At 51.5% G+C, this 27,033-nt stretch overlaps 3 protein-coding genes across 3 annotated transcripts; 2 read left to right on the top strand and 1 right to left on the bottom strand.

Annotated features, from left to right (window-relative positions):
* Nucleotides 1-1,064: 1,064 nt before the first annotated feature.
* On the top strand, nucleotides 1,065-4,152 carry LOC135999667 (olfactory receptor 14A16-like). Its single transcript, XM_065653226.1, has 2 exons — nucleotides 1,065-1,086; nucleotides 3,542-4,152. Exons 1-2 carry the CDS (start codon nucleotides 1,065-1,067, stop codon nucleotides 4,150-4,152), a joined length of 633 nt encoding a protein of 210 aa, XP_065509298.1.
* A 10,035-nt stretch (nucleotides 4,153-14,187) lies between these two features.
* On the bottom strand, nucleotides 14,188-15,150 carry LOC135999594 (olfactory receptor 14A16-like). Its single transcript, XM_065653157.1, has one exon. It carries the CDS (start codon nucleotides 15,148-15,150, stop codon nucleotides 14,188-14,190), a length of 963 nt encoding a protein of 320 aa, XP_065509229.1.
* Nucleotides 15,151-25,201: 10,051 nt separating this feature from the next.
* Nucleotides 25,202-26,173, top strand: LOC135999666 (olfactory receptor 14A16-like). Its single transcript, XM_065653225.1, has one exon. The coding sequence runs from the start codon at nucleotides 25,202-25,204 to the stop codon at nucleotides 26,171-26,173; it is 972 nt and encodes a 323-aa protein (XP_065509297.1).
* Nucleotides 26,174-27,033: the final 860 nt, after the last annotated feature.

Raw genomic sequence — 27,033 nt, 5'->3', positions numbered from 1 at the left:
GAATTGCCTTACAGGTCTAGACTGAGTTTTATTCTGGACTGTTGCTATGCTTAGTGGCTGCTGTCCTTGAAGACCAGATGAACTAACTTCTGCCACCCTGCCTTGGCAGTTTATTCCATCCGTGTCACAGCTCTGTCTGCAACACTGACAGCTCCAGCTCCCCCAGTCAGGTCCCTGGCTGAGGCCATTGCCTCACATCTGGGCTGAACCACCCCAGCTGTGGCACCAGCCCAGCTCTGACCTGCCACAAGGAAACCTGGTACCAAGTGTGCAAGGTCTCGTCTGTGCAAAGGCTTTGCCTCAGAGCAGAGACATGACATGGTCAAAAGATTGCTGAATGTCTCGCTAGACAAAGGAATATCAAACCAAAATAAAATGCATAAATTCATTCATCTGAAGATATTCCTCTCCTAGCCTGCAGAAATTAGATACATGGCTGTAATATTACTGATGCCCTGTCTAATGATGGGACAAGAAAAGATGATTCTCATACCGATTATTTTTTAATATGAAGAATACAATGCCGGAAAGAAGTGTCTGTGCAGAGGAGAGAGAATCAACATCACTGATTACTTCAGGTTGTTTCAAAGTTGAGCCCTTGGAGCCCCCGAGACACCTGGAGGAGCCCACAGGGAACAGAGAAAGGGCCATCATGGGCTGCTCCTGTGCTGCTGAGCTGGGCTGGGCTCCTGGGACAGAGGGAGCTCATGGCAAGCGACAGCGCTGCAGAGAGACAGCTCTGCCCAGGAGCAGCTCCTCTGCTAAGTGCAGCAGGGCTGAGGGCTCTGCCTGGAGATGCTGGAGAGCAGCCAGGCAGAGAGAGATTAAAGGCAATGTGGAGTGGTAGGTTGCTGAGGATTTGATGAGAGACAAATCTTCACAGTCCTGACATGGTAAGTCTTTGTCTGTAGGACAACGCAGCTGCATTTCCTGGAGGGATCTCCTAAAGGTGGTACATCTCACAGTTTACAGGAACTGTCAGGTCTTTCTCACAGTATATCCGTTGTAGAGAAGAACATGCTCCAGAGCAGTGCTTCCCTGCTGCACTGTCAGAGGGATGGGGCATGACGGCACCTTCTGCTGAGGGTGAGTGCAGGGGGGAGCACCCAGGGGTGCCCAGGGCTGTCCTGCAGAGCAGGGTCCCTGCACCCCAGGGCTGTGCCGGGGCAGGGACTCTTCCGCCTGCCAGGGTCAGCGCTCAGCCTGCCCGGAGAGATCCCCATGGTGCTGTGGGGAGAAGCTGTGGGCAGAAGAAGCGACCCGTATCAGGGCAGGAAAGGTGCTTCTGCTGTGGAGAGTCCTCTGTGGGTCAGGGCTACTCACAGCTCCAGATCACCCCCAGCGGTTTTCCAAGGGGATGGCCTAAGGACAAGATCAATGCGAGGACTACCAGAAAGATAAGGAGCTTTCCTGACCCTGTCTTTTCAGTTTCCTATCCCAAGGGGTGGGGGGGTGCAGGAAAGGATAAAATGAAAGTGAGCCCTCATGCTTATAAAAGTCACTGAGACTCCTGAACTGCAGCTTCGAGTGATCAGTACATCTGCCAGAAGGCTCATAACATCCCTTCACCACCCCTCTGCCTGTGGACAGCACCTGCATCACTTTTGCTGGACCCATCAGCCTTAATCTGACCTGTCCTGTTTCCCAACCTGCAAACAGGAAGATGCCCCCAGGCAGTGCCCTGCAAACAGGCAGGTTTCTGTAGGGCCAGGGTGAGGGCACAGGGGTGGGATGGGGTCTGTGAGTGCTGACAGGGCGAAGACATGGACAGGGAAACGCCTCCCCGGGGGGAGGATCTCCAAGCAGCATGGAAATGATCAGAAATGAGAGGAAACTAAACCCAGAATTGTTATGGGAGGGAGAACACAGAAAACTCTGGATGATCCCCTGCAGTGCAGATCCCTCCTGTGAGCAGCCCCCTCGCCTCCTCTCCCACCCAGCAAAGCCTCTGCCCTCAGGGCCGGGGGCTCCAAGGCATGAAGCAGCTCCTGTGCAGCCAGAGCTCCAGTTCCCTCTGCAGAGCACAGGGGCTGAGAGCAGCTGCCCGGCAATGCTGGTGTGTGGGAGGTGGCTGCACAGCTGGGGAAGGGTGACGCTGTCTGAGTGCCCGGCTGCCTCTGCCCTGGCCTCTCTCACACCCACCCTCACCGCAGTTTCCTTCTTGCTCCACTGCTCTGGGTCACTGTTGTTGTGATCTGGTTCTTGCTGTCAGGCTCTCTGGGGATGGGAGTTTCAGCTGCAGAGTCACAGCCTGATCTTGTGGGTCCTTTCCTGCAGCTGTGTCCATAGGAACACGTGTCCCAGCTTTCCTCTGACATGTGGGGTGTGGGCAATGCAGTCTGTGGGGCTGGGGAATGAGCTGAGTCTCCCTTAATCAAATGCCATTATTAGGACATTTGCTATCTCCTTGAGGTTTCCATCCAAGCTGTGAGCTCCCCACCAGGATGCAAACCTGTGCTATAACACCTTAGTGTTATCTTAAGCCCCATGGAGAGACACAGAGATGCTACAACAGCGAAAATGCCGTTGGGTTTGTGAAATGAGCCATGTGTGTCCTGGGCTAAACGTGGGGTGCTGAGACCTTAGGAAAGGATGAGACTTGTCATGGTCATAGGTGGGTCCCTCTGCTCTCAGCAGGGCCTGGTGGCTTTTCAGGGTAACATGGGAGTGTGATCAGCCTCCATCTCAGAAAGGTGCCAGCCCAGGGCAGCTGGAGCAAGACAGAGGGACAGAGCAGGTCCCCTTAATCTGCACTGACCCACAGACATGGAGCAGAAATGCTGAGGGTTTCTGAGATAGAAGAACATTCTCCAGGGCAATTGCAGGAAGCTGTAAAAACCCCAAAATCTCAAACTGCCTTGTGTAATCCTGGTTCCTTATCACTGGGAGAGCCTTATCACAGGCCCTTCTGCAGCAGGAATGGTTCCATCTGACACAGCTGAACCCCAGGACTGGCCCCTGCCCCCGTTCCCCTGACCCCCCTGCTGCAGAGCAGGGCTGACTCCTGGGCAGCCAGTGGGCACAGGTCCTGCTCCTCACGGCACCTCCAGCCAGCACCACCCAGGGCTCAGCCACGGAGCTGAAGGAAGGTCTGGAAAAGGACAAGGGGGTGTGGAGCAGGGGGAGGGTGCATAAGCAATGGCTTTCATTTTGCTCAGAGAAGTCTCCCCTAACTTGTCACTGTCTTTTGCTCCTGTGACAGTGCCCCATGCTCATCAGCAACAAATGTCCAACAGCAGCTCCATCACCCAGTTCCTCCTCCTGCCGTTCGCAGACACACGGGAGCTGCAGCTCTTGCACTTCTGGCTCTTCCTGGGCATCTACCTGGCTGCCCTCCTGGGCAACGGCCTCATCATCACCACCATAGCCTGTGACCAGCACCTCCACACCCCCATGTACTTCTTCCTGCTCAACCTCTCCCTCATTGACCTGGGCTGCATCTCCACGACTCTCCCCAAATCCATGGGCAACTCTCTGTGGGATACCAGGGTAATTTACTATGCAGGGTGTGCTACACAACTCTTTCTGTTTGTCTTTTTAGCTTCGGCAGAATTTTATATTCTCACCATCATGTCCTATGACCACTCTGTTGCCATCTGCAAACCCCTGCACTACGGGACCCTCCTGGGCAGCAGAGCTTGTGTCCACATGGCAGCAGCTGCCTGGGCCACTGGGTTTCTCTATGCTCTGCTGCACACGGCCAATACATTTTCACTGCCACTGTGCAAGGGCAATGCTGTGGACCAGTTCTTCTGTGAAATCCCCCGGATCCTCAAGCTCTCCTGCTCAAACTCCTACCTCAGGGAAGATGGGCTTCTAGTGGTTAGTATTTTAGTAGCATTTGCCTGTTTTGTTTTCATTGTGGCTTCCTATGTGCAGATCTTCAGGGCTGTGCTGAGGATCCCCTCTGAGCAGGGACAGCACAAAGCCTTTTCGACATGTCTCCCTCACCTGGCCGTGGTCTCTCTGTTTATTGGCACTGGGACATTTGCCTACCTGAAGCCCCCCTCCATCTCTTCCCGTTCACTGGACCTGGTGGTGTCTGTTCTGTACTCAGTGGTGCCTCCAGCAGCGAACCCCCTCATCTACAGCATGAGGAATCAGGAGCTCCAGGATTCAGTGTGGAAAGTGATAACTGCACTTTTACAATAAGAAACAGCAACAAACTCTCACCCTCTGCATAGCAGTTATAGTGTAACTCATTACATTCTCAGCATTTCTTGTTGTTGTTTTGGTTGTGTTTTGTCATAATGTTGTCATTCCTTTCCTAATTCACTGTCTGCCTTTTTTTCTGACCAAGTGTCTATGGAAATGAGGAGCCCTTTTCTCTATTTTTTTAAAAAAAAAAGTATAAAAGGCCCTGCAGTGTTTTGTTTTGTTTTATTTTTCCCCTGAGATCTTCTTTTAAGGCCTTTTTGGAGCTGCAGGGACAGTTTCTGTCTGCATTAGTGGAGGGGACTTGAACGCGAGTGAGCACAAACAGCATCAGCTGTTCCTTGGGGTTCCATCAAGGCCTGTGGCATCAGAAAAGGTCTTAAGGTCACTTCATGTCGGGAGGAACAACCCATGGGAAATCACCTGAATGCAGCACCGGGTTGTTCTTCCTTGAACTGAGGTCCCTGTGTCCATTCTTATGTCATGGAACATCTCAGATGAGTACAGAGCAGGTGACACACTGCAGGACTGAGGTGTCTCCCATCCTTTGGGAGTGGCAACAGGAGGCCAGAGGGACTCTGTGACACCTGCCTCTTTGTGTAAAAGGGACAGACTCTGTCTCAGAGCATCCATGGCTGCATAAGGAGTCCATGAGGCCAGCTCAGATGTTGACACCTGACAGAACCCGGACATTTCTGTGTTTGACTACAGGAACAAACCCCATTTGACCAGTGAGATTCATCTCAGCTGCCTTGGACAGGCTCATTGCAAGTGCTCCTTTCTGCTATGTCACCCTTCCCATGATTCCGGATTGTGCTCTCAAAAGTGCCATAGAAACCAGAATGGTTCTGGGGTCCTTAGAATACGCAGACCTCAAACCCATCTTCAAGAAGAGCAGGAATAGGAACTGGGAGAGTTACAGGCTGGTCACCCTACCTCCCTCCCTGGGAAGGGGATGGGACATGTCCTCCTACACCCATTTCCTGGAATGTGAAGGTGAAGGAAGGGATTGCGGAACCCAAATGGACAGGGGAAAGAAAGGCATGTTGTGTACAGGGTGCTTGCAAGGCCTCAGCCATGGTGTCCTTCTGGGCAGAGTGGTGCTGATGGGGCTCGAGAAGTGGATGCTGGGTGGGAAGTTGGCTCAACCATTAAGCCCAAATACCATCAGTGGTACAAAGTCCTCCGTGCAGCCAGTTACTAGTGTCATCTCTCAGTGACAAGCACTTGGGCCAACATGGTTGTACGTCTTTTTTCTCCTCTTCTAAGATGTAACAGAGTGCACTTTCAGCACCTTTGAGGATGATGCAAACCTGGGTGGAGGCCTTGATCAACCTCACCTGGTTGACCCTGCCCTGAGCAGGAGGGTGAGACGAGTGAGACAAGGGCTCTCTTCAAATCTGAGTTATTCTGTGATTTGAAAAATTTTCCCTTGGAGAAGTTTCTGGAGAGAGAATAGGTAGAAGAATAGTAAAAAAAAAAAAGAAAGTCAAAAGAGGAGATATAGAAGGTGTTAACAGAAATATAGCGGTTCCAGAGAAGAGTGCTTTTCATGCACATTGTTAGTAGGAAATATATTTGATGAATTTGAACAAGGTGAGGAAGCCAGATGGGTGTCTACAGCCGGCAGGGAAAGAGGGGCAGGTGTAGGACGGTGTAGAACATGCTTCAGTCTTGGTCAGGTCCTGGCGGCTAAGGAGGGGGATGGATGGGTGCTGGTATTATGAGGTCAATTGTGTCTCAGAAACTCATAATCCACTCAGAAGCGTGTCACTGTGAAGGGGAATGTGAGATCAGTTCTGTCTCTGGAGGTGACAGGCCAGCAGCAGGGACATGGCTGGGAAAGAATCTCTGCCAAGGTACCCACAGGCCCTACCCAAGAAGAGGCCCTGGAGATGGGTTGTCATGTCCATCCCACCTGAGAACATGACGGGACAGCAGCAGGAACATGGTTGTGCCTGTCAGAGAAGCTGAAAGGCCAACAGCAGTCATGGGATTTAGAAGATCGTGGTGAAGTTACTTCTCTCTGGTCAGGTAAAAAACCGCAGAAGCCTAACAGGTTGGGTTCCCTGCATGAAGGGCAGTTTCTTAGATGGTCGTGCTCTCCTTGGAAGTGGGAAGAAGCAGGGAAGAGTCAGAAAGTGCAACTTGGAAGGTGAGGACTGGATATCAGGAGGAAGAAATGTGACTGGAAGGGCAGGGCTGTGGTGCAAGAGGTCACGCAGAGGGAGCTGGATCAGCCCATGGCTTTGTGTTCCAAAGAACAGCCAGTGAGGGTGCAGACACATCAGTGAAGGGACAGAAATGCTGGGGTGAGAGCAGGTGGGGAAGCGAGATGGGTGTGTGCAGCCTGCAGGGAAAGAGGGGCAGGTGTAGGACCGTGTAGAACAGCCTGTGATGGAGATGGCAAAGGGCGCTGGCAAGGCTGGAAGGGACCAACAGAACCCAGGTCTCTGTCCCCTTGGCCATGGCAGTTGTCTGTGCCACTGAGGCCTAGGAGAAGACATGTTGTCCTCATGGCACTGGGGCCTCGTTGCCTCCTTGGAGCCCCATGGGCAAGCTGGAAGTTGTTGTACCAGTGTTGTCCTTCCCTCGGCCTTGCACACCCACATCCCACGGTCCCAGGAAGAGCCCTGAGCCGTGTGTGAGAGACAGGATGCCCCTTCCCATTGCCTGGAGGTCATGGCTTCTCCTTTCTGCTTCAGAAAGCAAGCCAAGGGGTTTGTCACCATCAGAGCTGAAGAAAGGACTAAAAGGAGACCTCATGGTGGCTACAGCTTCCTCACAAGGGGAGAAGGGAAGGTACTGATGTCTTCTCTTTAGTGACCAATGAGAGAACCCAAGGGAATGGAAGATAGATGTGCAAGGGAAAGTTTAGGTTGGAGATGAGGAAAAGGTTCTTCACGTAGAGGGTGCTGGACACTGGAGCAGGCTCCTCAGGGAGGTGTCATGGCCCCAAGCCTGACAGTGTTGAAGAAGAGACTGGACAACGTCCTCAGATACATGGTGTGAACTTTGGGGTTGTCCTGTGCAGGGACAGGAGTTTGATACAATGATACTTGTGGGTCCCTTCCAAGTCAGGACATTCTAGGATTCTATGAAATACCGGTTCAAAATTCCATATTTTCATTGTACAGATGAGTTGCAAACATACACATCATGTGCATGTCCATTGTGTGCATGTGGTGAGATGAACCCAAGAGAGCACAAATGCTATCAGCTATTCCTTGGGGTGCCATAAAGGTCAGTGGGATAGAGATAGTGTTCAGGGGTCAATTCCAACCTGAGTTATTGTAGGATTCCATGAATCTTTGCCTTGGAGAGCTCTTTCAAGACGGAATAGACAGAGGAAGAAGAAAAAAAAAAAGGCAGAAGCAGAGATATAAGTGTACCAGTATAAACAGATCAGATCCTCTGAGGAACATTTCTCCACTCAAACCCTTGATAGGAAATCTATTAGATAAATTTGATGAAAGCAGCTTAGTTTTACCTGCTCACACACTGGACCACAAGGAGGGTGATGGCTGGGTACGATGCCATGTGCTCAGCTGTGTCTCAGGAACTCATAGGCCAGTAGGAAGCCAATGGCTGTGGAGGGGATTGCGAGGTCACTTGTGCCTCTGCAGGGGATAGGCCAACAGCAGGAACATGGCTGGGAAAGGGACCGGGAGGTCACACATACGAGACAAGTAATTGGGCCCAATCAGCATGATTTATGAAAGCAAGTCCCGCTTGACGAACCTGATCTCCTTCTATGACAAGGTGACCGCCTTAGCAGATGAGGGAAAGTCTATCGTGGGGGAGTGAATCCGCCACACAGGCTGTGGATGTTGTGTACTTAGACTTGAGTAAAGCCTTTTACACCGTATCCCACAGCATCTCCTGGAGAAGCTGCAGCCCATGGCCCGGATGGTGTATCTGCGATGGATAAAGAACTGGCTGGAGGGCTGGGCCCACAGAGTTGTGGTGAACGGAGCCAAATCCAGTTGCGACCAGTCATGAGTGGTGTTCCCCAGGGCTCAGTATTGGGGCCAGTTTAATCTCTTTATCAATGATCTGGATGAGGGCATCGAGCGCACCCTCAGTATGTTTGCAGATGACACCAGGTTGGGTGGGAGTGTTGATCTGCTGGAGAGTAGGAAGGCTCTACATATGGATATGGAGCTGCTGGTTCATTGGGCTGAGGTCAATTGTCTGAGGTGTAACAAGGCCAAGTGCCAGGACCTGCACTTGGGTTGTAACCACCCCCAGTAACACTACAGGCTTGAGGAAGTGTGGCTGGAAAGCTGCCTGGTGATAAAGACCTGGGCGTGTTGATCAAGAATGACTGAACATGAGCCAGCATGTGCCCAGGTGGCCAAAAAGGCCAATAGCCTCCTGGAGTGCATCAAGAATAGAGCAATGGGCAGAACCTGGGCAGCGATCATCCCCTTGTACTCTTTCTGGTGAGGCCAGAAGTTGAATCCTCGGTTCAGTTTTGGGCCCCTCACTTTAGGAAAGACCCTGAGGTGCTGGAGTGAGTGCAGAGGAGGGGACAAGGCTGTTGAGAGCCTGGAGCACAAGTCTTCTGAGGAGCAGCTGAGGGACCTGGGGGTGTTTAGCCTGGAGAACAGGAGGCTGAGGGGAGACCTTTCCCTCTCTACAACTATCTGAAAAGAGGTTGTAGCATGAAGAGTGTTGGTGTTATTCTGAGTAGCAAGTGATAGGATGAGAGGAAATGGCCTCAGGTTGTGCCAGAGAAGGTTCAGAATTGGTATTAGGAAACATTTTTTCATGGAAAAGGTTGTGAAGCAGTGGAACAGGCTGCCCAGGGAGTGCTTGAGTCACCATTCTTTGTTCCTTAGTAGAGCTTCTAGGAGGATCTGTTTCATGTTCTTCCTAGGCACAGGTAAGAGGCTGACAGGTCAGTAGTTTTCAGGGTCCTCCTTTCTACAGCAGAGAAGAGAAACACTGCCACCCTCAAAGGGTATTGCTGTGGTACAAGAAATCATCCAGAAGGAGTGTGAGATCAGTCCACCACCTTGTGTTTCAAGGAACAGAGCGTGAGAGTGGAGACACATCAGTCAATGTATGGAAATACCAGGGTGAGAGCAGGGGGAGAAAGCGAGTTGGGTGTCTACGGACTGCAGGGAAAGAGAAGCAGCTGTGGGACAGTGTAGGACAACCTGTGGTGGAGATGGCAAATGGCACTGGCAAGGCTGGATGTAACCAAGAGAACCCAAGTCTTTGTCCCCTTGGCTATGGCAATCATCTCTGCCACCAAGGCCTATGAGGAGACATGTTGTCCTCAGGCACTGGGGCACCTCATGGCCTCCTTGCACACCCCCAGGAAGGCTGGGAACTGTCACACCATTGTCCTTCACTCAGCATCACACAGCCCACATCCCCCTGCCCCAGGAAGAGCCCTGAGCAATGGGTGAGGGACAGGATCTGCCTTCCCAGGGGCTGGGGGTCAGGCCTTGGCCTCTCTGCTTCATCCAACAAAACCAGGCTTTTCTCAGCACCTCAGCTGCCTGCACATGACCCTTTGTTTATCTGCCATCATGGCCTCCAATTCTCTGCTCTAACGAGTCCCTGGGGAGGCTTTGCTGGTACTTGCCCTCAGTGGAACTCATTAATACTTCAAGGTACATAGTACTTTTTTCTTCTGACTTTGACTTCTGGAAAGGTTTGTGCAATCTCCTCTCAGCACCTGAGCTTCAAGGACTCATCACCAAATACACCACGGGGCTCATTATACTGAAAAAAGCTCTAACAAACCATGTCTCTTCTTGTAGTTTCCTTCTAGTCTTGTACAGTTGATTAGAGAGGTTTCCCGGTGTAGTCACAGAGAATTATTTCAAAGCCTTGTAATAAAAATTACTTTGTTTTTTGGTTAAAGTTATAGTTTATTATTTTTCAGTTTGTAGAAGAGGTGATTGCAGCATTATCTCATTGGTGCTGATCCAGTGTCTCTCCTATGGTCTAGAGTGTTCTCCTGCAGCCTCACCTGGAGCACTGTTTGCAGTTCTGGATACCACAGTATAAAAAAGATAATAGGCTGCTAGAGAGTGTCCAGAAGAGGCTATAAAATTGGTGAAACGTTTGCAGGGGAAGATGTATAACAAGCAGCTGAACTCATTTGGTTTTTCAGCTTGGAGAAGAGGAGACTGAGAGGAGACCTCATTGCGGTCTACAGCTTCATCACATGGGGAGGAGGAAGGGAAGGCACCGAACTCACCTCTTTAGTGACCAATGACAGAACCCGAGGGAATGGCAGGAAGATGTGCCAGGAGAGGTTTAGGTTGGACATTAGGAAAAGGTTCTTCACCCAGAGGGTGCTGGACACTGGAACAGGCTCCCCAAGTTGACAGTGTTGAAGAAGAGACTGGACAACGTCCTCAGACACACGGTGTGAACTGTGGGGTTGTCCTGTGCAGGGACAGGAGTTGGACTCGAGGAGGGTGGTCAGATGAATTTCTACTTGGCCTTCCGAAGGGCAGACTTTGGTCTGTTTAGAGGCTGGTTGGCAGAGTCCCTTGGGAGGCAGTTCTGAAGGACAAAGCAGTCCAGGAAGCTGGGCTCTCTTCAAGAAGGTGATCTCAGAGGCGCAGGAGCAGCTGTCCCTGTGTGCCGGAAGGCAAGCCGTCGGGGAAGAAGGCCGGCCTGGAACTTGGGAATAAAAGGAGAATTTATAACCTTTGGAAGAAGGGGCAGGAGACTCAAGAGGAATACAAGGATGCTTTGGCCAGGCCCAAAGCGTTGTGGTGAATGGAGCCAAATCCAGTTGGTGGCCAGTCACGAGTGGTGTTCTCCAGGGCTTGGTATTGAGGCCTGTTGTGTTTAGTTTCTTTATCAATGATCTGGATGAGGGGATCAAGTGCACCCTCAGTAAGTTTGCAGATGACACCAAATTGGGTGGGAGTGTTGATCTGCTGGAGGGTAGGAAGGCTCTACAGTGGGATCTAGACCAGCTGGATGGTTGGGCTGAGGCCAATTGTATGAGGTTTAACAAGGCCAAGTGTTGGCTCCTGTACATGGGTCACAACAACCACATGAATGCTCCAGGCTCAGGGAAGAGCGTCTGGAAAGGAAAAGAACCAGGGAGTCTTGGCGACAGTGGCTGAACATGAGACAGTGTGTGCCCAGGTGGCCAAAAAGGCCAACAGCATCCTGGCTTGTACCAGGAATATTGTGGCCAGCAGGACTAGAGAAGTGATCATCCCCTTGCACTGTGGTCAGTTTTAGGCCCCTCATGACAAGGAAGACATCGAGGAGCTGGAGAGAGATCAGAGGACGGTGACAAGGCTGTTGGGAGCAGCTGAGGGACCTTAGGAGATTCAGTCTGGAGAACAGGAGGCTGAGCAGAGACGTTATCACTCTCTGCAACTGCCTGAAAGGAGGTTGTAGAATGGAGGGTGTTGGTCTCTTCTCCCAAGTACTAAGAGACAGGACAAGAGGAAATGGCCTTGAGTTCTGCCAGGGGAGGTTCAGATTGGATATTAGGAAATATTTCTTCACAGAAAGGGTTTTGAAACAGCAGAACAGACTGCCCAGTGAGGTGGAGGAGTCACCATCCCTGAAGGTGTTTAAAAGACAGATAGATGAGACTCTTAGGAACATCGTTTAGTGCCAGATTTAGGTCATGGTTGGACTCAATGATTTTAAGGGTCTCTTCCAGCCACAGTTATTCTGGGATTCTATGATAAGTCTGTTTTGATATTTTCTTCCTCAGAGGACCATGCAACCCCCCTGAGAGCCATGGCTTTTCTGAGGTGTTTGAGAGATGTCTCATGGTGACACCAGCCAGTTCCACCAGCACCCGTCTGCCCCTTCCTACACCAAAAGTTTTCTCCATAACCCAACCTTCCAGGAGAGTTTCTGGGACACAGCAAATGCTCTTCAGGTCCTCTGGGCCTGTTCAGAAGGGAGCAGCAGGCCAACATGTTGATGGGCTCTCTGTGCACCTCCAAGCTTTCCTGACCATTTTTCTCAGTGCCCCACTTCTGCCCAACCTTTCTGGACCTTAAGCTGTGGGAGAGAGCATTGAACAGGGATGTGAGGATGGTGCAGAAAAAAGGCTTTGTCAAACTGTCTCGAGAGGGCTGTTCTGGGCACCCCACAGTCAATTATGAGGGTGCTGTAGAAAACAGTGGCACTGGTGATGTGAGAGGAGCTGGTGGAGAAGGCCTTGTGCCTGTCTACACTGGGGCAGAGAGCAGCAATGCATTCATGGGATGCCCATGTGAACAGGAAGGGGACAAATGGCTCTAAAATACAAACACAAAACTGTATCTGGGGCAAGAATGAAGTGATGACTGTAGGGGAGAGAAATCCCCATAGCCAAGTTGCAGCTGCCTTCTGGAGACAGACCGTCCAGCCTATAACTCTTGCAAAATGCAGTGGGTGGCTTAGGGCCCAGCACTGGTCGCAGGATGTGGCCGCCAGAAAACAAAAAAACAAACAAAACAACACCAAGGCACTCAGTACATGGAAGAGTTGCAGGAAATAGTAGTGACAGAGCTGCAAGCAGAGATGGTGCTGCTGTCGGTCACAAAGCTGGGCAGCAACTGGGTCTGGGTGGTGGAGCTGATGCGGGTCTCCAGGGAGGTCACACTGACCTCAGTTCAAGGAAGCACATCCCTGTGCTGCATTCAGGTGGTTTCTTGGGGAAGTTACTCTCAGCATGAAGTGACCTCAGTACACTGTCCCACAGGCTTCCATGGCACCCACAGGAACAGCTGATGGCATTTGTGCTCATTTGGGTTCATTTCCCCCCACACAGGATGTGCATGCTCACATGTCCCCTCAGTGCACACCTGGACTTCTGACCTACTCATCAGGTGTCCTTCCATGGAGGGAAGAAAAAGCTCTTTGAGCCATAGTGAGAGGACAATGATCAAGATGGTGGCTGCAAGAGGCAACAGCCCCAAGCTGGCACCCAGCAGCACGACAGACTGTTTCCATGTCTCTCTTGCACACACACTGTGTCCTGCTCTTCTCTTGGGACATCCCATCTCCCCGCAAAGCCTTTCCCTAGGGAGAGCACACCTGCACTGGCCTGGCTGACGTTCCTGCACCCTGTCCCCATGTTCCCCACAGCCCCCGAGCTGGGGGTTTTGCTCTGTAGATCAAGTGGGCTGTGGTGCCCGGGCTGTGGTGACTCTGCGGGGCCATACTGGTCAGGCTGGGAGGCAGCCCCAGCTGATGGTGGTCACTGCCACTGACCGCCTCCCACACAAACTCTTGGGTGGCCATGGCGGGTGCTCAGAGGGACCCTGCCTTATTCACCATCTGTGTGGGTGCTGGTCACCAACAAGCAACACCTGAACAACCAGCCCGAAGTACCTCGAAAGCCGCACTGGGACCCTGATCTCATCACACTGAGTCCACAGAGAAACACGCAAAACAATGAGGCTCTTGAGAGTCTGTTCCTTAGGAATGTTCTTCAGGGAACTTTGGAAGAAGACCTAAACATTCAGGCACTGTGCTAAGGAGATGCCCTTGCTGATGGAGATGCTGTTCCGAGGCCAGCTCTGTCACAGCAGTGCCCATTGCCTGTCCCTGCCTGCGATCACAGGACTGACACACAGCAGGACGGTGACCAAGCCTTGGGAGCGCTCAGGCCTTGCACCAACACAAGGGCTGAGAAGGAGAGTGGGGAAGTGGAAAGAGAAGGACTCCGGAAAAAGCAAGGCTGGTGCTCCCTGGCAGAGCTGCTCTGCTGGGACTGTTTCCTCCATCTTTGCCCACAGACAGCTTGTATTGAGCTTCACAAAGGCTGCAGAGGAAAGACCTCAGACAAACAGTTCACTGCAGGGTCATTTATTTTGTTTAAATCCACAGAGAGCATGACTTCTTATTTACAAGATTGATGACTTGAAGTATAAAGGTGTACAGAGAATTAGAAGTGGGATGAATAATAACATTTCTTTGTTGGCAATATTATCATAGTTTTAAAAGCAAAACCAAACAAGCCTTCCCCCAAAACCAAACAATCATCCACAAATAAAAAATATAAAAAAGATAGGGTAGGACCTGTCATGAGATATGTCATGAGTGATATGCAGAACATGGGAAGTTTAATGCCTTTGACAAGAATCCAGCCATGAGTTTCCTCAGGGCATCCTTGAGCTCCTGGTTCCTCATGCTGTAGATGAGGGGGTTCACTGCCGGAGGCACCACTGAGTACAGAACGGACAGCACCAGGTCCAGGGATGGGGAAGAGATGGAGAGGGGTTTCAGATACGTGAGCATGCCAGTGCTGACGAACAGACAGACCACAGCCAGGTGAGGGACACAAGTAGAAATTGCTTTGTGCCATCCCTGCTCAGAGGGGATCCTCAGCACAGCCCTGAAGATCTGCACATAGGAGAAAAGAATGAAAACAAAACATCCAAATGCTAAGCAGGCGCTGACCACAAGAAGCCCAACTTCCCTGACGTAGGAGTGTGAGCAGGAGATCTTGAGGATCTGAGGGATTTCACAGAAGAACTGGTCAACAGCATTGCCCTTGCACAGTGGCAGTGAAGATGTATTGGCCGTGTGCAGCAGAGCATAGAGAAACCCAGTGGCCCAGGCAGCTGCTGCCATGTGGACACAAGCTCTGCTGCCCAGGAGGGTCCCGTAGTGCAGGGGTTTGCAGATGGCAGCGTAGCGGTCATAGGACATGATGGTGAGTATATAATACTCTGCTTCTGCCAAGAAGGTAAATGAAAAGAGCTGTGCAGCACATCCTGCATAGGAGATGGCCCTGGTGTCCCACAGGGAGTTGGCCATGGATTTGGGGAGAGTGGTGGAGATGGACCCCAGGTCAAGGAGGGAGAGGTTGAGGAGGAAGAAGTACATGGGGGTGTGGAGGTGCTGGTCACAGGCTATGGTGCTGATGATGAGGCCGTTGCCCAGGAGGGCAGCCAGGTAGATGCCCAGGAAGAGCCAGAAGTGCAAGAGCTGCAGCTCCCGTGTGTCTGCGAATGGCAGGAGGAGGAACTGGGTGATGGAGCTGCTGTTGGACATTTGCTGTTTGTTGGCATGTGGGCTCTGTTTAAAAAAAAAAAAAAAAGCAACTTAAAATTAGGACAAACTCCTCTTAGCAAAGCCATACCATTTTTTACAGATATTACCCCAATAGAAATGCATTTCCTTTCTCTGGTCTGTGCTGGCTGAGTGTGCTGTGAGGAGCAGGACCTCTGCCCGTGTGCTGCCAAGCAGCCAGCTTTGCTCTGCTGCAGTGGGGACATGGGAGCAATGGCAGATGTAATCCACCTTCAATGAAATAGTTTATTATCTCTGCTCATGACTGTCAAGGCCATGGGCTGCAGAGGAGACAATTAGCATGTCTTTATCATTATTTTAACTGTTTTTATTTTCCACCACCACATCAGGTGAGCAGGGTTTTTTTAGGGGTACAAATCCTCATTTCTGTGATTAAAATGTGAAGTGTCTTGCGATGGGACTGAAAAAAAGTCTCAGCTTTCTCTGGCTCAGTGCAGAGTCAGACAGCAGCAGTGTCCATCAGGATTGTACTCATCTGTCCTGTGCTTCACCTTGTGCTGCCATGAAAATGACTTCAGAAACAAATTAATCTAATTACTCCAAACAACTGTACTCATACTGGAGAAGGAGAGCTCTGTTTGAAAGGGCAGAACTGCAAACTCTGTCCCAGCCCAGAGGTGGAGATGTGATGGAGAGAGCAGGACACGACCCCTCACCCAGAGAAGCAAAGGGCTCTGGCAGGAGAGTGCGGACCCCAAGGAAAGGCTCAGCACTCCTGGCATCCTACAGCAGAGCTGGGCCTTTCTGGGGGCAGCTGGTGAGCCCAGCAGGACAGGCAGAGCAGAGTCAGGGCTCCTGGAGATGGGATGTGCTAAAGGGACAGTCCGATCATTGCCCAGCAGACAACCCCCAGCAGCCACCTGCAGAGCAGGAGCAGAAGAGCTCCTGACCAGCCCCTGCTCTGCTGCCTGGAGCTGTCCCTGCCTGCAGCTGAGTCTCTGTGCCCAGGTCTCCTCCTGTCAGTGTCACAGACCCCATCCCAGCCGCTGTGTGCTCAGCTCTGCCCTGCAGACCCCTCCCAGCAGCCGGGCACTGCCCAGGGGCAGCTCTGTGTGGGCCGGCTCTGATGGGAACATCAGACCAGCTCTGATGAGGTTGGAAATGTCATCCTGATGCTGTCTGTAAGCCACAGCGTGTTGATTTCTGGTAGAAACAGGTTTATTCACTGCTAAGAGTAACAGATATGGAATTTCAGTGCATCCTCCTGAACTGAGAAAATAATTTCTGTGTCCTATTGCCCACCCAGACAACTCAGAGTAGGTGATTTTTTGATGGTACAAGATCCTTCTCTTTCAGGTAGCCCCTGCCTTGCTGTGCTTCTTAAAAAGTAGCCTGGCAGATGTCCTTTCGCGATGTGGAGCTGTTAGCAGCCCTGACCCACACAGTGCTCTCTCAAGAACAGAAGGACCCTGCACTGACCTGTCAGAGATTGTTCCTTCCATGCAGAACTTCTCCCCACACAATCACGGGGATCTCCATGGGCAGGCTTAGTGCTGACCCTGACCAGCAGTGGAGTCTATGAGCCGACACAGAGCCCATGGGGTGCAGGGACCCTGCTCTGAAACACAGCTCTGAGCACCCGAATTTGAAATTTCTGAACAAAAGCCCCCTCTTTCAGATACCACAGGCTGCATTTGTGCCAGATTTAGAGGATGCCTCCAGGAGCTACAGCTGCATTGCCCTGCACCCAGAGACTTACCGTGTCAAGGGCTGCAAAGATTTCTCCTCCAGTGAGCTCTCAGTCATCCTTCCCATCCTGACCACCTTTAATCTCTCTCTGCCTTGCTCGTCTCCCTGAGATCCCCAGGCAGAGCCCTCAGCCCTGCTGCGCTTTGCAGAGGAGCTGCTCCTGGGCAGAGCTGTCTCTCTGCAGCGCTGCCGCTTGCCATGAGCTCCCTCTGTCCCAGGAGCCCAGCCCAGCTCAGCAGCACAGGAGCAGCCCAAGGCACTTTAATGACCCCTCTGGTGGCTTTGGTGCTGAGTCCATGAACATCAGACCCTGAGAGGAAGTTGAAGATACCTCTCAAGAAGTCAAACTCAGATACAAAGTCTAAATTTTCTTGCATTGTTAATGGGTCTCAATGAGGGACACTACTGAGAAACCATCCCCAGGGACAGTTAGAGCAGAAAACTGGAGTCAATGATGAAAGGTCAGGAAAAGCAAAGTACAGGTCTCTCTGATGCTGAGTAAACTGGATGTGTTTCATTAACCAAAGGGCCAAGCCCTGACCCCCAGACCCTGGGAAATCAGATCCTGTCCCTCCCACGTTGCCCAGGGCCCTTCCTGGGACACTGTGATGTGGGGCTGTGCAAGGCCAAGGGCAGGACTATGGTCCCACACCTCCCAGGTTCCTGTCTGGGGACAAGGAGGCCATGAGGCCCCTGTGCTGTAAGGACAAGGTGTCTCCTCGCAGGCATCAGAGGTGGAGACAACAGCCATAGCTGAGGGGAGAAGGAGCTCATGTCTGTTGGGGCCTTTCAGCCTTTTTACATCCCTTGACCATCTCCACAACCCCCTGTCCTATGCTGTGGCATCACCTGCACCTCTTGCCCTGCAGGCTGGAGACATCCCCCCTGCTGCCCCACCTTGCTCTTGTCTGAGCATCTTCCTTCCTTTGCTGATCTCTCTCCATCCTCCCCAGCTGTTCCTTGAAGCACAAAGCCTTGGGCTGATGCAGACTCCCTCTGGCTGACCTGCTCCACCACAGTACTGCCCTTCCAGTCACAATCCTTTCTCCTGATGTCCAGCCTGGACCTCCCCAGCTGCACTTTGTGCCTTGATTTCATTCCTATTCTGATTCCCACTATGAAGAAAACCTCCACCGTCTCTGAAACCACCCTTCCAGCACAGATCTAAGATATCCCAAAATCTGCAAGTTACCAGCCATCCAGGAGGGTTTTGGAGCTCATTGACAACATCTTCCTGACACGGGTGACTGAGGAGTCAGTGAGGTGAGGTGCCCTGTGGGACTTCACACTTACAAAGCAGAAAGAGTTGGTCAGGAGTGTAACAGTCAGGGATGAGAAAGTGGAGCTGAGGCTCCTGGAAGATGATAACAAGGCAAAGAGCAGGATTTCAGGAGAGCAGGCTTTGGCCTGCTGAGGGACCTACTTGGGTCCTATGGGATATGACCTTGGTGTCTACAGCATTTTTCCTCTCACATTTCCTCCCTTCTCTCTCCCACCTGCTGTTGTGTAGCATTTTTTACCCTTTCTCAAATACAATATCACAAGAGGTTCTATCATCATCACTGAGAGGCTCAGATTCGGCAAGGAGTGGGTCCATCTTGGAACCTGCTGAAATCGGCTCTGTCTGACGCCGGTCAAACTCCTGTTGTCTTCTCAGATTGGTGACAACTGTAGCACACCCACCCTCACCCCCAGTTCCAAGACTTTTCCATGTAAACCAAATATGGGGTGACAATGTGTTGGGTGTTACAAACTACTTGATCATGGAGAAGAGATGGAAAAGGTCTTCTGTCAGCAACCTGAGGAAGTCTCCAGTCAATGAGCAGGTTCCTAGGGGGAGCTGTAATTGCCCTCACAGTCACTGGCCGGGCAAATCTGCAGGTGCCAGCAGTCCAGAGGATCTTGGGACAACCGCTTAACACGGCTGCCTGATGGGCCAGCAAGGGTCATGCTCACCTGGATCTGGAACTGGGAAACAAAGAAGAGCTGGTGAGAGATGAGAGCATCAGTGTCCTCCTTGGCTGTCATGGCCAGGAAACAGTGGGGTCCCAGGCACCAGAGGGGAGGGAGGAAGGGCAGCAGCAGAGCACAGGCTGGTGGGCTCCAGAGAAGACTTTGACATACTGGAGGATGGCGGGCGAGGTGGTGCCATGGAAGTAGGTCTGAAGGGTGAAGGAGCTCAGGAAATCTGAGAAGCCTTACAGAACAGCCTGCTCCAAGCACAAGAATGATCTGTCCAAGTATCCATGAAAAGAAGCATTTATCTTGTGAGGCTGCCTGTCTGAACTGATGGAGCTCCAGGGCTAAAAAGCAGCATGCAGGAGGTGGAAGCAGGTGAAGCTGCAAAGGAAGACTATAGAAGCCTTGCCCATGGATGTACAGATGATGCCAAAGCTGCCCTGGACTTGATACCTGCAGAGGAGGCTGGGGGCAGCAAGATGAGCTGACACAGCTTCCTTCGGGTAAAAGAACAGACAGGGTGAATGTGGGCCTGCTGCTGAACTTCCTAAGAGTAGAATCAGACAGGACTGAGGTACTTCATGGCTTCTTTGCCTCCATCTTCACCAGCAAGGTCTCCCGGGACTTTGTTCCCGAATGCAGGAGTCTGGAGAACACCCAGGAGTGGATGGGGCTCAAGTCAGGGGTGACTTGAGGAAACTCAGACACCATTACAGAAAAGGAGATGGGTCATTTGACCAGCTCCCCGAACACAAATAAGGCTCTGCCGTGGCAGCTGAGATTCCCAGGAACACCCACCCTTTGGTCCAGAGGAGTGTGACTCCTCTTGAGGTGTCCTGGACTACCTCCTCACTCACGTGGTGATTTAGGCACGCACTCTTCTGACATATTCTATCTGAATCAGGAGACGCTCCACATCAATATGAACTGGAGGCTGCTGATACCACCTGTTCTGGAAAGGGAGGGAAGGGTGAGCATGGAAGGAAATAGAAGAAATGTGGCTTTATTGCTACTTATTATGGAAATGCTCTCTGTTTGGCTATTCCTGAAATCTCCGTAATCATCCGCACCAGACTTGAAGCCTTCAGGAAAATGCTGCACAGAGCCTTGGCTTGTAAGAGCATTTTGGATGTTAATGAGCCCTCTGCTGCCATGATCCTGAACTGCACCTACTGAAAGAATGAACCAACCTCTGATGAAGTGAAAGGCAGAAGCGAAACCCAAGTTTCTGAGGGCATTTGGGACCCCATGAAGGGCCGTCACTGACTCAACTGTGAATGAAACAAGCAGTCGAGGCCCGTGTTCCTGGGGGCTGGTGAAAGAAAGACTTGGAGACACTGGTTACAGGTGGTGAGAGCAATGTGGAGGTGGCTCTGATGCCATGTCAGCCCTTGATGTTTGTTTATCACCAGAATGGCTGAGCCCTGACCCCTGGGGCTCGGTAGATTTTTCTCAAATGTTTTTCAAGGCTTTGCCTGTGGTCAGTGTGAGCAGCCACCCCAGCAGCAGCCATTCCCCATCTCCCAGGCACAGCCATGCCCACAAGATGGGAATGTCACTACCATACACGATTAGCCCAAAAGAGGCCTTTCTTCCTTCCATATTTCCAGTTGTCTTTTTACGATCATTGGTGCAGAAAGGGTAGTCACAGGAAAGCACCCAAGATGTCAGAACTGATGCTGAGTGAAATGCCATAAAGACCTGATGAGTTACCCCTGTGGCTGTGTCTCTCCTGGAAGGAGTCTGTCCTGAGAAGGGGATCCAGCTTCTGCCCCTCTCTGCAGAGGCACATGAGCAGTGTCCGTGCACCTGGGGACACAAAGGGTGACTTTTGCCAGACCACTCTTCATCTGAGCCATTTTGATATGTACTTATACATGGGGTATCATGCCTTATACTGCAAATACCTATTTCATATGCACTGCCAGTGGGGCTACCACTGATGCAGAGTGAAATGTGGGAGATTATATTCAGGCAGATTAACCTTTTTTCTAATTATTTTTTTGTACTGACACTCTGAGAGAAATTACACAAACACTTGAAGGATTATTCATGCCTTTTAACATGATTATCCACAGAAGACCCAGCAGATTTTCATCTCAAGAAACTGGATGCCAGAGTTGAAGGGAAGGATGGCTTAGGCTCTGTCCTGGGATCTGGGAAACTGAAACGTGCTCCCATCTCCCCAACACCCTGCCCTCCTCACTGAGGGGTTCTGAGACATTCTGCCAACGAGGTCTGAACTCACAGGCATGACAAGTATCTTATGTCTAACTGCACTTAATGGTGTCCTGCCAGCTCAGGATTTTATCTTCCATCCCTGGAAGTATTTAAAAGATGTGCAGATGTGTTGCTTAGGGATATGGTTTAGTGGTGGCCTTGGCAGTGTTTGATTTACGGTTGGACTCCATGTTCTTAAGGGTCTTTTCCAGCCTAAATGATTCTATGATCCTATGATTCTATGATTTGGGTTGAAACCATTTCAATTCCCATCACCTCCAGCTTCCCTCAGAGGCTGCTGTTGTGTGGCACAACTGTGCTGGCTCTCCAGGCAGGTTGGGCACTGGTTTGGTGCCTGCATTGGAAGTTTTCCCCTTCCTGGGGTAAAAGACTCTTGATGGTGACTTTGATGTCTGGCTGATGTGCAGACTCCGTACATGGATGCTGACACCTCTTGAGCAACCTGCTCTAAAAGGATGAACGAGTTGGGCATGAGGAGAGCAAAAAAAAGGAGACCCTGGGTTGGGGCAAATGAAAAGGGATGCAAAAGTTGTGGTCCGGCATGCTTCGGGTACTTGTAAAGCAGCCCTGCACCTCACGTGAATTATTTCTGTGGTCAGGGAGAACTTGAGAGCTCTCCCTAAATTGAAAATACAAAGGGGAAGGAAGGACAGCATCATCCAGGCTCAAAGGGAGCTTGGGAGGTGTCTTGACCAACCTCCTGCGCAAAGGAGGGTCAGACCAGATGACTCAGGGCTTTATCCAAACACATCTTGGACACTTTCTGGGACAGAGTGAGTGCACATGCCTGGGAAACAGCTTCCAGTGCTTGACTGTCCTCATGACTGCAAAGTTTCTCCCTTCCTATAGCACCTTTCCAAGTCCAACCATCCAGATTGCTTTTTACCCATCGACTTACACACTGACACAGACCATAATATCCTAACTTGGACACTCTAATATTGCAGGGGATGATGATGAATGTCTTCCTGACTTCCAGGTAACAGACCATCAGTGTTCTCCCCGCAACCAACAATCCTGTCCTTTCCTCACAGAAAGCAAAGAGGGCGGACAGGCACAACCTACCCTGGGTAAACCCCATCACCTTCTCTTTCAGACACCCAGAAATGGGGTCCCCGTGGACATGCTCTGGTGCACAGTTTTGAGTTCCCCTGCTCATCTGTTGGCCATTTTTGAAAAGTGCACACAATGTGTGAGAGCTGCCAGTGGTCAGGGAGTCCCCCCAGTCTCCATGAGCTTTCAGAGATGGTGGAGAGTGGCCTCCCTGTGACATCGTCCTGCTGTCTCAGCTCCTGGGATGCTGCCCCTCCTGTCCCATGGACTGGTCAGGATTGTGTTAGTTCCAGTGACCCCTGACTTGATCCCCATCCACTGCTGGTTGTTCTCCTCCAGATTCCTGTCTCATGTCACAGTGGCCTGGGAGAACATGCTGTTGAAGATGGAAGATAAGAGACACAGACAATATCACTTCTCTCCCTTATTAATTTCATCAGTGGCCACCCAGTGTCTTTGTTTCTCCTTTAACTGTTCCTGAAGTAGGAACAGCTCATTATGGGGCCCTTGAATGTCCTTACAGGTCTAGACTGAGTTTTGATCTGGACTGTTGCTGTGCTTGGAGGCTGCTGTCCTTGAAGACCAGATGAACTAACTTCTGCCACCCTGCCTTGGCAGTTTATTCCATCCGTGTCACAGCTCTGTCTGCAACACTGACAGCTCCAGCTCCCCCAGTCAGGTCCCTGGCTGAGGCCATTGCCTCACATCTGGGCTGAACCACCCCAGCTGTGGCACCAGGAAACCTCTGACCGCCACAAGGAAACCTGGTACCAAGTGTCCAAGAGCCCCTGTGAGCAAAGGATTTGCTTCAGAGCAGAGGCATGACATGGCCAAAAGATTGCTGAATGTCTTTCTAGCCCAAGGGCTACAAACACAGAATAAAATACCTAAATTCATTCAACTGGAGATATTCTTCCCTCTAGCTTGGAGAATTTAGATCTTTGCTGGTGTCCTGTCTAATGATGGGTCAAGAAAAGATGACTGTCATGCGCAAATTCTAATATGAAAAATACTACTACAGGAAGGAACTGTCTCTTTAGAGGTAAGAGAAGAAACATCACTGATTACTTCACAGTGTTTCATGGGATGCTCCCCTGGAGCCCCAGGAACACCACAAGGGAGCCCAGAGCAGACAGAGAAAGTGCCACCTTGGGCTGCTCCTGTGCTGCTGAGCTGGGCTGGGCTCCTGGGACAGAGGGAGCTCACGGTAAGCGGCAGCGCTGCAGAGAGACAGCTCTGCCCAGGAGCAGCTCCTCTGCAAAGCGCAGCAGGGCTGAAGGCTCTGTCTGCAGCACCGAGGGGATGGAGCCAGGCAGAGAAAGTTTCTAGACAATCTGGGGTGGGAGGACAGAGCTCTCGCTCACTTGGAGAAAAATCTTCACAGTCCTTAGCATGGTAAGTCTCTGGCTCCAGGGCAATGCAGCTGCAGTTCCTGGAAAGATCTCCTAAGCTGGTACCTCTAACAGTTTATGAGACTTTTCAGGAGGAGTCTCTCAGTGTCTCTAATATTAGAGGAGGACGTGCTTCAGAGCTTCCCTGCTGCACCATCAGGGGGACAGCACATGACGGCTGCCTTCTCCCAGGGATGGTTGTAGAGATGTGCATCTGGGTGAGCACCCAGGGGTGCCCAGGGCTGTCCTGCAGAGCAGGGTCCCTGCACCCCAGGGCTGTGCCGGTGCAGGGACTCTGTTGCCTGCCAGGGTCAGAGCTCAGCCTGCCCAGGGAGATCCCCACGGTGCTGTGGGGAGAAGCTGTGGGGGGAATGAGCAATATCTGATAGGGCAGGGTCCTGCTGTGGAGAGGGTGCTGTGTGTGTCAGGGCTGCTCACAGCTTTAGATCACCCCCAGCATTTTGGCAAGCAGATGCCTCAAGGACAAGATCAATGCTGGGGAAGGGTGACGCTGTCTGAGTGCCCGGCTGCCTCTGCCCTGGCCTCTCTCACACCCACCCTCACCGCAGTTTCCTTCTTGCTCCACTGCTCTGGGTCACGGTTGTTGTGATCTGGTTCTTGCTGTCAGGCTCTCTGGGGATGGGAGTTTCAGCTGCAGAGTCACAGCCTGATCTTGTGGGTCCTTTCCTGCAGGTGTGTCCATGGGAACACCTGTCCCAGCTTTCCTCTGACATGTGGGGTGTGGGCAACGCAGTCTGCGGGTCTGGGCAGCGAGCTGAGTCTCCCTTAATCAAACGCCATCATTACAACACTTCTTTATGTCCTTGAGGTTTTCATTCCAAGCTGTGAGCTCCCCATCAGGATGCAAACCTGTGCTATATCACCTTAGTGATATCTTAAGCCCCACGGAGAAGCACAGAGTTGCTGCAACGGAGAAAATGTTGTTGGGCTTGTGAAATGAGCCGTGTGTGTCCTGGGCCAGAAGTGGGGTGCTGAGACCTTAGGAAAGGATGAGACATGTCGTGGTCTGATGTGGGTACGTCTGCTCTCAGCAGGGCCTGGTGGCTGTTCAGGGTAACATGGCAGTGTGATCAGCCTCCCTCTCAGGAAGGTGCCAGCCCAGGGCAGCTGGAGCAAGACAGAGGGACAGAGCAGCTGCCCTCACTCTGCATTGACACACAGACATTTCTTGTCTTGCAGAACTTTCTCTGTTCTACCTGAGTGCAGCAGAAATGCTGAGGGTTTCTGAGATACAAGAACACTCTCCAAGGCAATTACAGGAAGCTCTAAAAAGCCAAACCTCTCAAACTGCTTTGTGCCATCCTGGTTCCTTATCACTGGGAGAGCCTTATCACAGGCCCTTCTGCAACAGGAGTGGTTCCATCTGACACAGCTGAACCCCAGGACTGGCCCCTGCCCCCGTTCCCATGACCCCCCTGCTGCAGAGCAGGGCTGACTCCTGGGCAGCCAGCGGGCACAGGTCCTGCTCCTCACGGCACCTCCAGCCAGCACCACCCAGGGCTCAGCCACGGAGCTGAAGGAAGGTCTGGAAAAGGACAAGGGGGTGTGGAGCAAGGTGGGCATGTATGAGAAATGGCTTTGATTTTGTTCAGGAAAGTCTCCCCTATCCTCTCACTTTTCTTTCCTCCTATGACAGTGCCCACACCAAGAGACAGCAAATGTCCAACAGCAGCTCCATCACCCAGTTCCTCCTCCTGCCATTCACAGACACACGGGAGCTGCAGCTCTTGCACTTCTGGCTCTTCCTGGGCATCTACCTGGCTGCCCTCCTGGGCAATGGCCTCATCATCAGCACCATAGCCTGTGACCAGCACCTCCACACCCCCATGTACTTCTTCCTCCTCAACCTCTCCCTCCTCGACCTGGGTGTCATCTCTACCACTCTCCCCAAATCCATGGCCAATTTCCTCTGGGATGCCAGGTCCATCTCCTACATAGGATGTGCTGCACAGGTTTTTTTTCTCTTTTTCTGTGGTACAGCAGAATATTCTCTCCTCATAGTCATGTCCTATGACCGCTACGTTGCCATCTGCAAACCCCTGCATTACGAGACCCTCCTGGGCAGCAGAGCTTGTGTCCATATGGCAGCAGCTGCCTGGGCCACTGGGCTTCTCTATGCTCTGCTGCACACGGCCAATACATTTTCACTACCACTGTGCAAGGGCAATGCTGTGGATCAGTTCTTCTGTGAAATCCCACAGATCCTCAAGCTCTCCTGTTCATACTCTTATCTCAGGGAAGCTGTGGTACTTGTGGTTAGCGTATTAGTAGCATTTGGCTGTTTTGTGTTCATTGTGCTGTCCTATGTGCAGATCTTCAGGGCTGTGCTGAGGATCCCCTCTGAGCAGGGACGGCACAAAGCCTTTTCCACATGCCTCCCTCATCTTGCCGTGGTCTCCCTGTTTATTGGTACTGTCATGCTTGCCTACCTGAAGCCCCCCTCCATCTCTTCCCGTTCACTGGACCTGGTGATGGCCGTTCTGTACTCGGTGCTGCCTCCAACAGTGAACCCCCTCATCTACAGCATGAGGAACCAGGATCTCAAGGATGCCCTGTGGAAACTGATGACTGGATTACTTCTGAAGCTAAACACTGTCTCTATCTTCTCCTACATAAGAGTTGTAGTCTAACTCATTGCAGGTTCAACCTGTCTGCAGTATTTTTTGTCTCTAGGTGTGTTTTTTTATTATAATATTTGAATTCCCTTTGTAATTTATTGCCTGCTTTTGTTTGCTCACTGAGTGGCTGTGTCAATGAGGAATCATGCTCTCTGTATTTAATCAAAATAAAGAGCTCTTCAGCAATTTTTTTTCTGTTGAAATCCTTTCTCGAAGACCTTTTTGGAGCTGCAGGGAGAGTTCCTGTGTACATGGGTGGAAGGGAGAAGAGCTCTGTCATCGCAGCACTGACAGGGAACAGCAGCCCTTGGTCTTCCGGAGCTGTTCTCGTTCCACTCCCACACTCTCCTTCTCATCCCTTGTGTTGGTGCAAGGCCTGAGTGCTCTGGCAGCTTGGTCACCGTCCTGCTGTGTGTCAGTCCTGTGAGCGCAGGCAGGGACAGGCAATGGGCACTGCTGTGACAGAGCTGGCCTCCCTAACAGTGCTTCTATAAAGAAAAGTGATCTTTTTAGGGCAGTGCCTGGAGGCTTAGGTCTTTTTGAAAAGTTTCAAAAGAATGTGGCCCACAGATGAAACACCATTGTGCAGCTGCACAGTGTGTGTGTGCAGGGCTGGGCACACAGCAGTGTCCTCTCACAGCCAGGCCTCCTGCCAGAGACCTGCAGGACCAGCAGAGCAGGGGCTGGGCTGTGCCCCTGTGCACTGGACACCCCTTGGGAAGGAGCCTCAGGTCAATCATCATGCACTGGCCCCTCACAACCACCTTTTCCTGCACTGGCCTCTCACCCACAGAGGTTGTTCTTCCCTCCATGAATGGACACTGAATGAGTAGTTCAGCAGTCCATGTTTGCTTTGTACAGATGAATTGTGA

This window comes from Caloenas nicobarica, chromosome 29 (genome assembly GCF_036013445.1).
Source record: "Caloenas nicobarica isolate bCalNic1 chromosome 29, bCalNic1.hap1, whole genome shotgun sequence".
NCBI lineage: Eukaryota > Metazoa > Chordata > Aves > Columbiformes > Columbidae > Caloenas > Caloenas nicobarica.
The sequence above is the reverse complement of the archived record's forward strand: the minus strand, read 5'-3'. Positions and strand labels throughout refer to the sequence as shown.